This window comes from Benincasa hispida, chromosome 11 (assembly GCF_009727055.1).
Source record: "Benincasa hispida cultivar B227 chromosome 11, ASM972705v1, whole genome shotgun sequence".
Lineage (NCBI taxonomy): Eukaryota > Viridiplantae > Streptophyta > Magnoliopsida > Cucurbitales > Cucurbitaceae > Benincasa > Benincasa hispida.
This window is the reverse complement of record NC_052359.1, coordinates 6,109,889-6,127,501: the sequence shown is the minus strand read 5'-3', so window position 1 is coordinate 6,127,501 and position 17,613 is coordinate 6,109,889. Positions and strand designations below refer to the sequence as shown.

The window sequence follows — 17,613 nt, the reverse complement described above, 5'->3', positions numbered from 1 at the left end:
CAAAATTATTGGAAATATATCTATGACAAGAAGAATTCAACTATCGGTCTTTAGTGGAATGCCTGGCAGTTAACGGATGGTGGAAATCGTGACTAAAGAATTTAGTCAGCTATTCACGTACCGTTGGAGCTTCGAGCCATAGGTTCATAAGGTCCCCTTGGTAGCTTGGATACAAGTTAAGAGTCAGTTTTTGGGTCAGTTTGAAATGTTCAAATTGACAAGAGGGAGTTCGATTATATATGATATAATTGAACGAGTTAATTAAATATGATATAATAAACTTTATGTATGAGATACATTAATTTGGAGGAAATTGGATATAAATATGATTTATATCTAATAGAGGAAAATATTATAATTAATATATGATATTAATTTATATGTTATGAATATGATGAGATCACATTCATTGGACGGTTATAAAGGAAATAGGACGATGTCTCTTATGTTATAAATAACGAATGAGTATATTGAAAGATCACTTTGAGATGCATAAATAGTTGATGGTGTGTTGAGCATGAAGGCGCGAACATTGTGTTAAAAAGAGTGTCATCGCTTAGAAAATCAGTGCTTATACGATAGTGCCTGCACAATCGCTTACTATAGGATATTGCTAAGCGATCGCTTACCAATTACACCTTCGCACGCTATTAACTAAACGATCATTTACCTTTTCCTAAGCGATTGTTTAGCTCCCGATATTTACTAAACAATCGTATAGACAATCGCTTAGTTTTTCCTACACGATCGTTTAGACGATCGCTTACCATTTCCTATACGATTGTATACTTCACCTGAACGATCAAGCATCTTGTCTATGAGATAGACGACCTCATCTCCCACTTGCTTGATCGTTGTGTATGGTCTCTCTTCCTTCTTCCCTCTACTAAATCCGAACAAAGCCCACTTTAGATTCTCACTCCAAGAATACTTAGGACTCTGAGTAGTGGTGCCATCTTCGTTTCTTTCTGTCCGAGTGGTGATTGTTCGAGGTAGACGGTTGGGTTTTAGACTCGCTGTGAAAAAGAAATTTTCATCTAGTATGATCTCTTGATCTCTTTAGCATTATGAATGCATATTAGTATGTTTTGAATATATATGTGGTAATTCTGTCACAATGAATTGGAAAGATCTGCTTCTGCTCGTAGGTACTCTTGAATAAGAGTTCCTTCAATTGGTATCAGAGCACCAGGTTTATGATATTCCAATTTCGTTGTTGCAACGAATAACATATACGTTCTTTGTGGGTGCATGTCTGCTCTGTTTAAATTCTTTAAATTGCTGTGAATGTGTGAATTAATGGATGTTTTCGTGGATGGTTGCCTCGGTTTGATTTAATTCTTTTACATTTACAGTTGTTTGTAAAGGCCCCTATGTTTTTTGGGCTTTGATAATCGTTATCAACTCTGTAATTCAAAGTCTGTTTGAGTTTTGAGTCATTCGTGAAGAAGATCGGAGCAAGTGTTGTGGTTCTTCGAGGAAGAAGACAATCAAATGTTGGTCGAGTCGTGTAGACAATAAGGTAGACGATCGCTGAGTATCGGATGCTCGACTGTCGTTTAACGCGCATGCGCACTAAACGATCGTATAACTCAACAAGCCTCATCGCTTAATTACTGACTATGCGATCACAGAGTAATTGCATGGTAAATCTTTTACCTTTTTGCATGCTAAGCGATTGTCTAAACGATCAGGCTCCACAACCTCTTTATTGTTTATGCGATCATTTAGCTTTTACGCTATCGTCTAGTGTGCGCTACATGATCATTTATCTGGAGGCATTTATTATACGATGGGTTTGGGTCTTGAGTCATTCGTGATGAAGTTCGGAGCAAGGGTTGCTGTTCTTCGTGGAAGAAGATGATCAAATGTTGGTCGAGTCGTGTAGATGATGAGGTAGACGATCACTGAGTATCAGATGCTCAGCTGTCGTTTAACGTGCATGTGCACTAGACGATCGTATAGCTTAGCAAGCCTCATCGCTTAGTTACTGACTATACGATAGCGGAGTAATTGCATGGTAAATCATTTACCTTTCGCGTGCTAAGCGATCGTCTAGACAATCAGGCTTCATGGCCTCATTATTGTTCTATGCGATCATTTAGCTTTTACGCTATCGTCTAGTGTGCACTACACGATCGTTTACCCTAGAGACGTTTCGATGGGAGCTTCACCCGATGGTTCAAGACCCGGTTCGCTTGTGAACCAGTTTGCTCAGCTGAATTATGTAAATAGATTGTTTTCTCATTCTGATTTTGTTTTGGTTCATCCCAGTCATTAACCATGGTTTTATTCATGTGATGTGTATATATATATATAATATATATATATATATATAATATATTATTTGTCATATGGTATGCACATAAGATAAATCTCACCTTAGGTCATGCATATTCTCTTTTATTATAAGTGTTATGATTTAGTGAAGTATGATTTAATTACATAAGTGCATGTTCATGCATCATATAATATAAGGGTTATATTTATGTATGCTTTATTTATTTAACGTTATATTTATAAGCGTTATAGATACTTCGTTATGTGCATGGTGTTTTAGTTGTTTATTTTATAAATGGTTTATAAATGAAATTAGAACTAAAAATATTAGTAAAAGATTAATACGTAGCAAGTCTATCTATAATAGACCTTTTGTCGAAGGCGGATTTTGTCTAGGCTGGGGTATTTAAGATGACGACAACAGAACACCCTACCTGGGAACCTACCTAGAAAGGTAATTTAGATAGATTTGATGTATGCATGCAAATTAAGGCCAGTTCATTAAAGAGTTTAATGTGACTACTTGTTTTTTTTTTTTTTTTTAATTTTAAAGATAAAAGTTTTTTTTAACAAACCTTATAATTGACTTAGATCATTATCAGTAGCCGGATAGTCTAGGTTAATAAACCCCTAGGTAGAACATTCAGTGGGAGGTGCTTGGGGCATTTGATGCTTTATTTTTACCTCTCGGATTTCTCCCTCATAGTCACACTGTGAGATCTACCCTCGGCCTCGAGGCACCTTTAGATAGGTCAATATCAAAGTGGATGGAGAGAGTGTTCATAGTAAGTGGGAGCAGGAAGTGCGACAACATATCCCTCGGTCTCCCTCGTTGGATTGAATAAAGTTTATACGCATCGCCTCGCATCCTGGGTGTGTCCCCCTATAGGATGGTTGTTTTGCATCTTTGCACGCTATTAACTAAATGATCGTTTAGCTCCCAATATTTACTAATCGATCGAATAGATGATTGTTTAGTTTTTCCTACACGATCATTTAGACGATCACTCACCCTTTTCCTACACGATCGTTTAGACAATCGCTTACTTTTTCCTACACGATCATATACTTCACCTGAACGATCAAGCATCTTGTCTATGCGATAGACGACCTCATCTCCCACTTGCTTGATCGTTGTGTACGGTCTCTCTTCCTCCTTCCCTCTACCAAAGCCGAACAAAGCCCACACTTTGGATTCTCACTCCAAGAATACTGAGGGCTCTGAGTGGTGGTGTCATCTTCATTTCCTTCTATCCGAGTGGTGATTGTTCGAGGTAGATGGTTGGGTTTTAGACTCACTGTGAAGAAGAAATCTTCATTTGGTATGATCTCTTGATCTCTTTAGTATTATGAATGCATATTAGTATGTTTTGAATGTCTATGTGGTAATTCTGTCACAACGAATTGGAAAGATCTACTTCCGCTCGTAGGTACTCTTGAATAAAAGTTCCTTCAGGAAGTTCTCTCCATAAATTTCAATTTCTACTAATTGAATTAAACATTACTTGAGTTAAACTCAATCTTTTCAAAATAAAACAATTGAGCCTTAAAAATTCAACGTACATCCCAATTAACTAGAGATGATTAAATCAAAATTTACCTAAAAACTTTGGGACGTTACAGAAGTAGCGTTCATGGGTTTAATTTTTAATAACAAAAACAAAAAATAAAATGGTTTCTATAAAAATGTAGTTTTAAAAATTTATTTATGTTTTTATAATTTGAAAGAAATAAGAATACAACCCTTATAATTAAATAAGATGCAAATCATTTTTAAAAAATTCAGAGAAAATATATTTAAATTTTTAAAAACAAACAACAATTTTGTTAGGAAGAGGCTAAAAAGTTTGGGGTATTAATTTAATATTATTAACATAAGGGCAAAATGGGTGACAATGACATTGTCAACATGAGTGTATTTGACATAGTGTTTGTATTATCGACCTCGAAGATAGAGGTTCGATTCTTTCACTCCACACTTTAAATTATATTTTATAATACTTTGCACGAAAAAAGAAAAGATGGGTGACAGTGTATTGAACGCGCCTACGAGGGGCGCGTCATAGACATCTATGAAATTCCTTTATTTCACTTATGGGTCTCTTCTCTCACTCCTTTTATTATTTTTTTTCTTTTGTTTTGTGTTTTGGTTTTTTGGTTTTGTTGAAATTATTAATGTTACCAAAACATTTGAGTTTGCTGGCAATTGGTTACGTTCCACGATAGAGAGATCAGCTGCTGCCATCGATTCAACGTAGATTTTGGAGGCTAGGGTTTCTAATCTCCATTCATTTCTTACTTTCCTTTCATTCATTCATTCTTCTTCTTTAATTCTCTGTAATTTCTCTTCCACTTCGGCCGGTGAACGACCTCCCCCGCCGGGAGGGATAACACTATGGGTGGTGGCGATGGAGCTGTGTCCGCTGCCGGCGACACGACCCCTGCCGATGGACTCAAAGTCAACGTCAACATTCGATGCTCCAATGGTTCCAAGTTTTCTGTTCTCGTTAACCTTGATTCTACCGTTGGATCCTTTAAATCCATCCTTGCTGACCAGAGCGAGGTTCCCGCCGATCAGCAGCGCCTGATTTACAAGGGTCGGATTTTGAAAGATGATCAAACCCTGCAAAGCTACGGTGCGTTTCTATTGCATTCATTCTGGGTCTTCTGCATTCAATTCTGGATGCTTACAAATCTGGGCTCTCATTCTTTCACTTTTTATTTTTCTTATTTATTATTATTATTATTTTTTAAAATTTTGTTGTTGTTGGCATTGAATTTTTTTATGTATATTATCTGAAGACCGGGATATTAGGTTCTTGATGATGTATGAAGTCCCTTTTTGTTTTCTCTATAGTAATTGTTCGTATGATGTTCTTTCTGTTAGGGTTAGAGGCAGATCACACCGTCCATTTGGTTCGTGGATCGGCACCCGCTGCCACGCCGACCAATCCTGCAACTGCTTCCAATGGTGGCGGTCCGAACACTGCTTCAAGTAACGCAAGAAGTGTTGGATCAAATGAAGGTGGAGCACTGGGGGGAGGACTTGGTTTGGAATCTTCTCTATTTCCTGGGCTTGGTTTCGATGGGCTTGGTGCCACTGGTGGATTGTTTGGGGCTGGCCTTCCCGATTTCGAACAGGTGCAGCAGCAGCTGACCCGCAATCCAAACATCATGAGAGAAATAATGAACATGCCTGCTATACAAAATATCATGAATAATCCAGACATCATGAGGAACTTGATCATGAACAATCCTCAAATGCGTGAAATAATGGATCGTAATCCTGAGCTCGCACACATTCTCAATGATCCCAGTACTCTCCGGCAGACGCTTGAAACTGCAAGAAATCCCGAGCTTATGCGGGAGATGATGAGGAATACTGATAGAGCAATGAGCAACATTGAATCTTCCCCTGAAGGTTTTAACATGCTTAGGCGCATGTATGAAACTGTTCAAGAGCCCTTTTTAAATGCAACAACTATGTCTGGAACTGCTGGAAATGATGGCTCGAACCCCTTCTCTGCACTTTTGGGGACTGGTGGGGGGGATGTGCCCAATAATGCCACTTCCAATTTATCTACAACTTCTGATACGACTAATGGATCTCCTTCTCCAAATACAAACCCACTTCCAAACCCATGGTCTCCTGCCAGCAGTAAGCCCTAGTTTGTTTGGAATTTTTCTATATTATATTTCCAATGTATATTTAGTAATAGGCATTTCAGTTATTGCCCTCTTCTATTTATTTCAGTATGTCATTGTTTAATATACTTGTAAGATTTCTGCTAATTTTTCTGACCCTCTCCTAACTGCTTTAGAATCTAAGTTTTCCATGTATCAAATTTGCTTCCATTTCTTAGTTTTCGAGCATAAAGGATTTTACACTCAATTTAACATCAGTAATTCATCAGCTGGCGGTACCCAAACTAATTCTGCAAGGTCGAATCCCACTCCAAATGTTAGTGCTCAAATTCCCACTGGTTTAGCTGGGCTTGGTCTTCCAAATCTTGAGGGCATGTTGGGTGCAACACCAGATGCCGCTGGTTTGAATCAGTTGATGCAAAACCCAGCTATTTCACAAATGATGCAAAGTGTTATGTCAAACCCTCAATATGTGAACCAGGTATTCATTCAGGTTTTCACTAGAATTTAAAGATGATGTGGAGGTTCTCTGTTTTCTTACAATATCTCCTGTCAGATCCTTGGTCTCAACCCTCAATTGCGCAGCTTGCTTGATTCCAATCCTCAGCTCAGAGAGATGATGCAGAATCCTGAATTTTTACGTCAGTTGACCTCCCCTGATACAATGCAGGTAAATGGAATGGATCCACATGACTGCCATGTCAACATCCTCTTTCTACTTTTATTCCCTCAATCCAGCCTAATCGTACGATTCCTATCGAACCTCAATGCTCTGTACAAGGATTTTCTGATTTTTTTTTCTTTCTCCTGGATCTTTTTGCAGCAAATGTTTACTATGCAACAACAACTTCTGTCACAGCTTGGTCGCCAGCCCACCCTGTAAGTAATCTAATAAAAAACCTCATGTTTAGAATAGATTGTTTAAGCAGTCTTGCCAGGACCTAGGTGTTATCTTAATGTTTTTGATAGACATGGTATTTGTGTTGATATTTATGATTGATATGTCCTCTGCTAAATTGAGTTAATTCTTGGCTGTTCTTTATAAGTAGATGTTCTATTGTATTCATAGTCCTTGGAATGGGGCGAGCATGCCTTCTAGATGTGTTTTGAATTTTTAATGCTGAATTGATTTTGATATATTGCATGTTTGGTGATGATAGTCTAAAGGCATTATTTTTTTTGGATAACCGGGAATTAAACCCTCCAAGGCCCGAGCCCAGGAGACAACAAGGAATTTTGATATCAAGCTCACCAGAAGGTTTGAACTTGAGTCCTCCAAAACCAGTTTGATCAAGAGACCCCTAGCCCTTGCCAAATGGGCTCCCTCTTATTGGCAGTCCATATGCATTAATTATTAATAAGAATTTAAACCCCAGTCTTAATTGGTTTTTCTTTTAATAATTGAACCACCTTCTACCAGAAAGAACGAAGACCAAAGTGTTTAATACTTGATAGTAATGCAGCCTTCATGATTGAACCAGTTGTTTCACATCTGGAAAATGTCCAAAAATATGCAGGAGATTCAAATCAGGATCTCTTATAATTAGTAAAGCTTTGGAAAATTATTGTCGGAAGAATTTAAGCTTCTCATGTTTTCTGTGTATTGTTCTTTAATGAAACTATGGTAAATTACACAAGGACTTGATTGAATCAAAATATATTCTTGCATCAAAGGACAGTGATGCATGAATCAAATTTTCTTGTAAAATGAATCAGATTTTCCTTTAAATGACCTTTGTACACGTAACAAAAAAGATAAAAATAATAATGATTTTGAAAAGCTTATTATTTGATCTCCCTGAATGCTCTTTTCTTAAATTATCATTATTTTTGTTAATAATTGGGCCTTTTCAGCTTGAAATCCACTTGCTATGACTACCAAATAATTAGATATAATCAGTTGTGTTTGGTCCTATCTCACCAAACTTAGAACATCCATCATGTTTTGGTTGGTAGAATGGGGAAAGGGAGAATCATCTTACCCATTCTCTCATGGGGCACAAGTAAGAACATGAAAAATGAAAGACTGGGGATGTACATCCCTATGATTATTTAGTATCTCCTCCTTGTTACACCGATGTTAGAAGGACAAAACCAGTAATTGTGTTAGAATAAGAGTTTTGTATTTCTTTGGAGATGGAGACGCAGAGATTGTCAAGCTTCTGGTAAGGCTTTAGTTAGTCGTCTTTTGTTAGTGATATCATGGGTTGTTTTATTAGGTCATTGAAGCTGGCCTTAAGTTTTAGTTGATGGGATTTTGCTTCATGAGTATTTTTTACAAAAGAGATAAGCTTCTGGAATGTATCATTCCAGGAAAAAAAAAAAAAAATCATTGTGAAAGGAGATTTACAAAAGAGAGAGGTGAGATATCCCCATACTCCAAAACACTATGATGCATTTTGATCACCTATTTCTGTTCAATCATCGATATAAAATCTTTGTAGGCCATAGCTGTACATTCTATATTATGCAGAACTTGCTTAGTGATAAAGCTCATATTTATGCATAGCAAGTGAATCAACATATGGACATGGACATGGAAATCTGTTTGGCAATTTAATTGATTGCTTATTGAATTGCCCGACTGCAGCACCTCAAACTCCCCTCTATTCATAAAGGATGATAACCACAATAAGTTGCGTTCGGATTTGAAAACTTCATCAATTTGAAAGATTTTTTTTTTCGCTCAATTGATGTTCATTTCATTAGCTTTGCTGACTGGGTATCATTGTATGTAACATTAATCCTGTATAATGATTGAATTCTTGGTATCTCTGATATTTTGATATTTGGTACACTTGAACTGTTTCGTATTTGTCACTAGTTCTTGCAAATACTTATCTTCTCATTTATTTATTTATTATTATTATTATCTTTTTTGTAGGAACCAAGGTCAGACCGGTGGAGGCACAGGTAATCAACTCTATAAATAGGTTGAAAAGTATTGATGTTGTGCTACCATTATGATTGGCAGTTTTAGAGGGTTATTGTCTTTGTTCATTTTTCGTAGTACGTTTTAAATATGCTGAATTGCTCAACATTTTATGTTGCTCTTTAAGTGAAGTCGGATATGTATACATTCCAGAAGCTTGATCACATAACACAAATTGATTGGTGGCTTTTGATGTTTAGGGTGACTTAGAGACGAAAGGTGGTACTGGTGGAAGAGTAGTTGTTTGATCTAGGTTTGATTTGAGTTAGTCTTACCACAATGCACATAATGATGAACCTCTAAGTTAGCATGGTCTCTTTTTATTTGTGCGATGGGTTATCAAATTAGCACTCTTGTTTGGTTTAATATTACTTTCTTAATGATAGGAGCTGCAAACAATACGGGGTTGGAGATGTTGATGAACATGTTTGGTGGACTTGGTGCTGGTAGTCTAGCCGTGCCCAACAGATCCAATGGTTGAATCTCTTCTTTTGCCTTTCTTCAGTTTTATTTTGACTAAATTACAAAAGATACTTCAGAACTTTGCCTTTGCCTTCATTTGAAAGATACCTCTATTTTTTCAAATGTTGCAATATTACTCTTGATATTTTAATGTTTGAAAACTACTTTTTGGAGTACAAATTCGTTGTATTTGATCGGAAATTTGAACTTAAAAGGGGTGCAGTGGTGTTCAAATCCCAATTTTCGTTTTAGGTCTCTGCCATATCATTCTTGGTCCAAATTTTCGTCCTACATTCTAATGGATTTCTAATTTAGGATTAGTTTTGAAACGTTGATGAAAGGTCAAATCTAATATTGCAAAATTGGAAAAAATGTGTACTTTTTACTCAAAGTACGAAGTTCACAGGTATGTTTTGTAATTTAGCCTTTTATTCTCATCTACCTTCCTCTTAATGCATTCCATTCGACAGTTCCGCCGGAAGAATTGTATTCTACGCAGCTCACACAGCTGCAAGAAATGGGATTCATTGACAGACAGGAGAACATACGAGCACTGATTGCCACTTCCGGAAATGTCCATGCCGCAGTTGAACGATTACTGGGGAATTCGGGGCAGTAGTGGATCGATCCCATTGGTAGTGCCGATGCATTTGATGTGGCCCCATCAAGTGCAGACAGCTGAGTTAAGTGACTTTGGAGGTGAAATTCAAGTCGATTGAGTCCAAATTTTGGTATAGGAGAGGCAAAGTCGGGAATACGATCACTGAATTATATGGTCTCACTCTTTCTCAGGTTCCTGGAGTTCCTGTAATACATATTCTCTTACATGATAACGATCAGATGTCATATGAACTGTGTGGAAAATATGTTTGTTTTAGATAATATCTGTTGTTCTTTTCTTTTCGTTCATGCAATTGAGTTGATTGGAGTTACTCTTTGGCTAATATTAATTCCTATGGGTGCACAATGATAGTTCTGTCATTCTCTGACAAGCTCTCTATGAATAGAACACGTAGAATTTAATTGAATTCACGTGCTGTTTTCTATCAATTTACAGTTAACATGTTTGTTATCATTTTATTAAACGTGAAATAGTAAGGAAAGGGAAAATTTTCTAGTTCTGTGGGCTGTAAAATTTTTCGTACCAAGTCTACTTCATTGTTTGCCTCTGATGACGTGCCAAATGTTGTAAGTATTTAAAAATAAATGGGACAATTAAAACAATATATCGTGTAATGACATGTCATAATAGTGATGTATATAATATTGGTAAAATGTGGCCGTCAACTACCAGATTCATATTTTCTTTTTCATAAAAATGTTATCCAAATTTTTATTCCTAATATCCCGTGGATAGTTCGAACTTGATAACTGTTGTGAAATTAAAATATAATATAATAATATATAAATATGATAATAAATAAATAAACAAAATATGATAATAAATAAATAAACAAACAAATAAATAAAATAATTAAAGTTATGAAAATTTAATAATACGAAAGTTTAGTGGAAATTTGAAGTGATCTTACTAATGTGTGCGATTTTAAGATCCATTAAATGTCACTATTTATAGGCAAAGTGACAAGACATAGACATGAATAACTACAAGGCACATGGACAACATGAAGGTTCACACATGACTTTTAGGACATTAGGCAACGATATTTATTTTTATAATATTTATAATACTTCCCCTTAGATGTCCATATATATATGAAATATGTCTCATTAAAATCTTACTAGGAAAAACCCAATGGAAAAAAACCTGATAGCTTGTATTTAATGGATTATGAAGGCTAATAAGCAGAATATGCGTCAATAATACTAAGAATTCATATAGAAAAGTGAGCTTGCATCGACCACCACTGAAAATCCTCACTAACCCTATATCATGCGTTATTCTGCATCAAAGTGTCTATTTTTGCAGATATTGCAAGAATTGATCGCATGCGTTGGTCCTAGACCACCGCAAGGCTGACCCATGCGTTGATCATCATGAAAACTAGTTTGTCGCATGGAATGCTGCATCCACAGAATGATAATTGTGATACAAGGTTGATCGCGAGGTGGATTGAATGCATTGACACCTTAGGAGAAACAAGCATGAACGCATACCTTGGGAGTATCAACAAGATAATGTGATGCTGACTAGGGATGAGCATGTTAGACCGAAAAACCGATACGACCGACCCAAACCGATCGAAATGGAGTCGGACGGTCAGAAATCTAAATAAATCGGTCGGGATCGGTTTTTCAGTTTTTCGAACTGAATGTATTGACAAGAGTAGCAGTGAGTCAGAACACAATCATTAATGTTGTCGGCGTTTGAGCTCTATAAATAAAGCCTTGGATCTTCACTTCAAACCATCCGAGTTTCTGCCTTAAGGCAGATTCTTGTGATCACAGATGAGAGTATGAGCAAGACATTCTTTGAGGATTCTTCACCTCCACAGCCCCTTCCGAGTGATGATCGAAGTTTCATCGGAGATAGAGCTCGAGAGAGACTTCTCCACTATCCATCCATGGCACCACCAGCAGCCTTGACGCATTTCAGATGAAAAGCAAGAGATTCCTTACATCTAGCCCTCCACCTCTCCTCTTATCTCTGTTTTGTATTACATTTTGGCTTAAGACATTAATACATTTTGTAATCAATGCATCTCTTAGTTCCTTTAGCACCATCTTCATCATCTTATTCTTCTTTATCATTGTCTACATTCATCGTTTAGTTAAGTATCAAAGACAGTCGCATACTCAGTCATAACGGCCTAGAGATATGATGCATGTAGCAAATCACTGAGAGGTGTGTGTTGCACGAGTATAGTGAGTTAATCCTCTTTACTTGGTGAGAGGCTGTCGCAATGCTTGTCTATGAGCTGATTAGCTACAACTAACTGCCTGAGAGGGTAAGTAGTGGAACACACTAAAGCAAAGTAAGTATTGTTCCTAGAGATAGGAACGATCTTATGCTCGACGCAACCATGCATTATAGAGATATAACCATGCAGCTGCCACCGAGAGGTGTGCAATGCGTTAGTGTGGCTAGCTGGGATTACTCGAGCGACCAAACATAATGAAGTAACCTTATTATGAGTTAGCAGTTGCTGCATCTCTACCAATTCTCATAGTTAAACTTCCACTGCTCAATCTGTTTAGTTAGGAGTTAGAGTAGCGCATAATCCATTAACTTCTGTCCTTTTACTTTTATTCATCGCCTCAAACGTATTACTTCACAAACATTATTGAGTTACAAGTCCCTGTGTTCGACCTCAGATCATCTCGAGAAACTTGCATTCTCGTTATACTTGGCGAGAAAGCAAGAAAACTTGTGACAGGAACGCATGGTCATCGCATACGCGCTCAACGCATATTGCATATTTTTTAGTCAACCGCATGACCATCAACGCATAACAAAAGACTAGTGCATTTTTCCTCTTCACTTTTCCTTTGAACAACGTCAAAGATCTTAAATTAAGCATAAAACTAACTAAGTTCTAAGCCCAAAAAATGCACTTTTTAGATGCGTTCATATTATGTGACCATTTGATATAACCGTCATCGATAAGTTGATCCTTCAAAGGTTATTTGTAACCTCAGCTAGGTCAATTACCATTTTACCACTGAGTTACATATTTTCTCCTTAAGTATCACTGTCCCTCTAATGAACAATTAATTTAAGATCTTAATCACTAAATCCATTCCCTCTCAGGCCACGAGAGGATGGGACCCCTTGTTCATGACTCGGGATCAGCCCTTAAGGGAACAACCTTTCTACTATTCTTGAAATAGATAGAAGTGAATTCCATCTTGCAAATTCTATGTCTTCAGCTATCTACCCGGTCTTATCCTTGAAATGGGAGGCATATTGAGCAATTGTGTTGAGCTTACCCTCACCTATACAGATCAAGGGACAATCCCGAATAAGCAGGAGTTCATAGACAGCTCAGGATTCAGATCAAGTTATCTAGGTCCTTAAGAAGTGAAATTAATCAGTGTTAACAGTAAACAATGTTAATACGTAATAGTGATTATTTCGTGGTGAGTCTTACACAATCTCATCGTGTAGAATCCCCCCACTCACATGTCTCTACATGAACAAACTGATCACATCGTTTATTACACTTTACAACATTTTTAACAATCATAAAAGGGGCCATATTCAATAGTATCTCTAGAAATAGGTACTCAATTTAATCCAAGTACTATAGACTATTTAGGTTATTATACTCGAACTTGATCTAGTTTATATCTCCATATAAAGTCTAAGTATTCATAACAATAGCGAAGGGTTTGTAGCTTATTGGATTTAGAGTTATCAATTCATTTTCATTCAACAACATTTGTCTGAATAAACTTCATGTATGTTTACTATTTACAAACTACAAGTTTTAGGACATACAACCCAATAAGCTCCCACTTAGACTAAAACTCTTAGTGGGATATAAAAAAGTTAAGTACTATGAGAGAAAGCTAAATAGAATAAACTAGGACATCCCATACCCACTATTTCTCCCAATTGCCCTATTTATTCTACCCCTAGTCCTAAAAATCTTCAGGTGACCTTCGAAAATCTTAGCTAGGATGGCCTTTGTAAACGGATCAGCAAGCTCATACGCTATTTATCTCACAATAACGTCTCCTTCTAGCAAGATCTCTCTGATGAGATGATATTTGTGCTCAATATTTTTTCCGCGCTTATGGCTTCTAGGTACTTTTGGAGTTCGCTACTGTCCCACTATTATCATAATACAAAGTGATTAACAGATGCATGTCTGGAACAATTTCTAGATCATTTAGAAACTTCCTAAGCCATACTGCTTCCTTGGCTGCTTCACATGCAGCAACATATTCTGCTTCCGTTGTGGAGTCTACAATACAGCTCTACTTAATACGTCTCCATACTATTGCTCCTCCATTTAGAGTGAACACGATCTCGAAGTAGATCTCCTAGAGTCTATATCGGTCTGAAAATCAGAGTCAGTATATCCTATAAGGATTAAATCCTTATTTCCATATACAAACATGTAGTTCCTCGTTCTTCTAAGATAGTTGAGGACATTCTTAATGATAGTCCAATGTGCATAACCAGGATTGGACTGATACCCACTAACAATCTCTACTGCAAAGCATATGTCTGGACAAGTACATAGCATTGTATAAATCAGACTTCTGATTGCTGATGCATAGGAAAACCGTCTCATATCCTCAGCTTCTCGAGGTGTCTTAGGACATTGTTCCTTTGAAAAATGTATTCCATTCCTAAAAGGTAAAGGACCTCTTTTGGAATCTTGCATCTTAAACCTAGACAACACCTTGTCTATGTAAGATGTTTGAGACATAGCTAGTGTTTTATTCTTTGGGTTTCAAACTATTTGAATTCCAAAAGCATACTGCACCTCTCCTAAATCTTTCATCTGAAATTGGGTTGCTAGCCAATTTTTTATGTTAGTTAAGTATCCTACATTATTCCCAATAAATAGGATATCATCTACATACAAAACTAGAAATGCTACAGTGGAGTTGATGATCTTTTTGTATACGCACGGTTCATCAACGTTCTGTTCAAAGGCATAAGATTTGATCATAGCATCAAATCTCATATTCCAGGATCTGGACGCCCGTTTCAATCCATAAATAGATCTCTTCAGTTTGCAAACTTTTTGCTTCTGACCCTGTTCAGTGAACCCTTCTGGTTGGACCATATAAATACTCTCTTCAAGATTGTCATTTAGAAAGGTAGTTTTGACATCTATTTGCCAAATTTCATAATTATAAAAAGTGGCAATGGACAAGAGTATCCTTATTGATTTAATCATAGTAATAGGTGAGAAGGTTTCTTCATAGTCTACTCCCTCAACTTGGGTATAACCCTTTGCTACTAACCGGGTTTTATAGGTCTGTACCTTCCCCGTATGGTCTCTTTTATGCTTGTAGATTCACTTATAACAGATAGCTCTTACCTCATCAAGTTAAACTATAAGTTCCCAGACTGAATTAAAGTACATAGACTCTATTTCAAGGTCCATGGTTTTGATCCACTGATCTCGATCAATATCATCCATTGCTTGTTTATAAGTTAATGGATCCTCTAAGTCATCATCAGGTATGATGACTTCAGTTTCAGTTAAACCCATATAGCGGTCAGGCTGTCTCACAACCCTCTTACTACATCGAGACTCTCTCAACTCTTAAGTAAGATGTGATGGACCAGATGTCCTTGATCTATCAACAACTCTTGTTGATAAGTGAGCCTGATAAAAAATTTTGTTGATCCGTCTGTAGCATCTTTTGAAATTTCTTCCAATACCAATTTATTGTGGGGTTTATGATCTCGTATGTGATCTTTCTCTAGGAATGTAGCATTTTTTGATACAATTACCTTATCATTATGAGGATCATAAAATAGACCACCTCTCGTTCCTTTAGGGTAACCCACAAACATGCATAATTTTGAATGATGTTTCAATTTCTTAGGATTTTGCGCCAATATGTGTGTCGGGCAACCCCAGATCTAAAAATGACGTAAACTAGCTTTACACCTTGTCCATAACTTATAAAGTGTTCCCAAAACATTTTTAGAGGGAACGTTATTCAAAATGTAAGCTGCAGTCTCTACTACATGCCCCCAGAACGAGTTAGACAACTGAGCATAACTCATTATGGACCGAACCATGTCTAACAAGGTTCTATTTCTCTGTTCAGATACACTGTTTTATCGAGGCATTCTTGATGTAGAGAGTTCTGACTGAATCTCATGTTCTATCATATAGTCCTATAATTTCAAGTCTAAATACTATCCACCTCGATCTGATCGAAGTGTCTTAATAGATTTACCTAATTAGTTCTTAACCTCGGTCTTAAATTCCTTGAACTTTTCAAGAGCTTCAGACTTATAATGAATTAGGTAAATGTAACTGTACCTTGAATAATCATCCATAAAGCTAATGAAATATTCATAACCTCCCCGTGCTTTAACATTCGTCGGTCCACAGAGGTCCCAATGCATGACCTCTAAGGTTTCTTTGGCTCGAAAACCTTTCCAGAAAAAGATCTTTTTGTCATTTTTCCTTCGAGATATGACTCATACAGAAACAAAAATTTATCTTCTAACTTGTGTAGAAGTCCACTTTTAACCAATCTCTCGATCCTATTGAGATTAATGTGACCAAGTCTCAAGTGCCAAAGATAGGTACCTTGAGAAATGTGTTGCTTTTTTCTTTGAGTTTAAGCTGTTTTAAACTTTCTATGTTATATAAAACTTCAACTTTAGATGGTTTTAACTTGTATAAGTTACTTTCTAAGTTTGTGGAACAGATTTGTACACCTCTTTTTGCAATGAACGCTTCATTATGACCAACATTTATATTGTACATGTTGGGGTTTGTACCTTAAAGTCTCGTGTCCAGTAGTTTGTAAACAACTTTATACAAACACTTGTAATGTATAATATAAATGATATTTACTTCACTACTTGACTTTACACATTTAGATTTTACCACAAACCAATAAACTTAATATCCCTGGTTATTTGTATGTAACTTAAGCATGTATGTGGTGACATACAAGTGGATCATGTCTTGAGTGATAACCAAATTGGTCTATAGTATATGGATATATGAGGGAAACCTTATCCTGGTAACACTACGGATGCGGCCCGTTTTGTGGAATGGTCACAAGTGTTGTGACTTGTCACAGATGATCTGATCCTGATCATTCATGTAGGGGACATGCGAGCGAGGGCATCCTATACAAAGAGTTTGTATAAGACCTGACCATGAAGTGTTAACATATCATTATAAAACACCGTTCATAACTGAGACTTCACTTCACTATGATGACCATAGGTAATATGACCTTAATCCTGAGTGAGTTGGGAACTCCTGCCATTGAGGGCGGTCCTTTGATTTGCATGGGTCCGAGTGGCCAGAACGTCGACTCAAACCTACCATTTTGGGGATTCATCTGATTTAGGAGCTGGGAACTCAGCTTCATAAGATGGAATTCACTCCTTCCCCGAGACAGGGGTAAGTAGATAGATAGCTCCCTTAAGGGCTGATTCCAGGGCTTGAACAATGTGGTGCCATGCACCTTCTCATGGCCCGAGAGGTGTTCACACATAGTAGGACTATGTTGTATTGTTCATTAGAGGGATTAGTGTACTTAAGGAGGAAGATGTAATTACAGGGGCAAAACACTAAATTGGCCCACTGTAATTACGAGCATATGTGAAGGGTCATCGTACTGATGATTGGTTATATCCAATGGACATAGAAATATATCTATGGCAAGAA

At 36.9% G+C, this 17,613-nt stretch overlaps 1 protein-coding gene across 1 annotated transcript; it reads left to right on the top strand.

The window, feature by feature from the left end:
* Positions 1 to 4,675: 4,675 nt before the first annotated feature.
* LOC120090352 (ubiquitin domain-containing protein DSK2a-like) lies at positions 4,676 to 10,300 on the top strand. The gene is made up of 8 exons (XM_039047950.1): positions 4,676 to 4,916; positions 5,168 to 5,938; positions 6,195 to 6,406; positions 6,482 to 6,595; positions 6,749 to 6,804; positions 8,810 to 8,838; positions 9,244 to 9,333; positions 9,790 to 10,300. The coding sequence occupies exons 1-8, from the start codon at positions 4,676 to 4,678 to the stop codon at positions 9,936 to 9,938; spliced, it is 1,662 nt and encodes a 553-aa protein (XP_038903878.1). The 3' UTR covers positions 9,939 to 10,300.
* Positions 10,301 to 17,613: the final 7,313 nt, after the last annotated feature.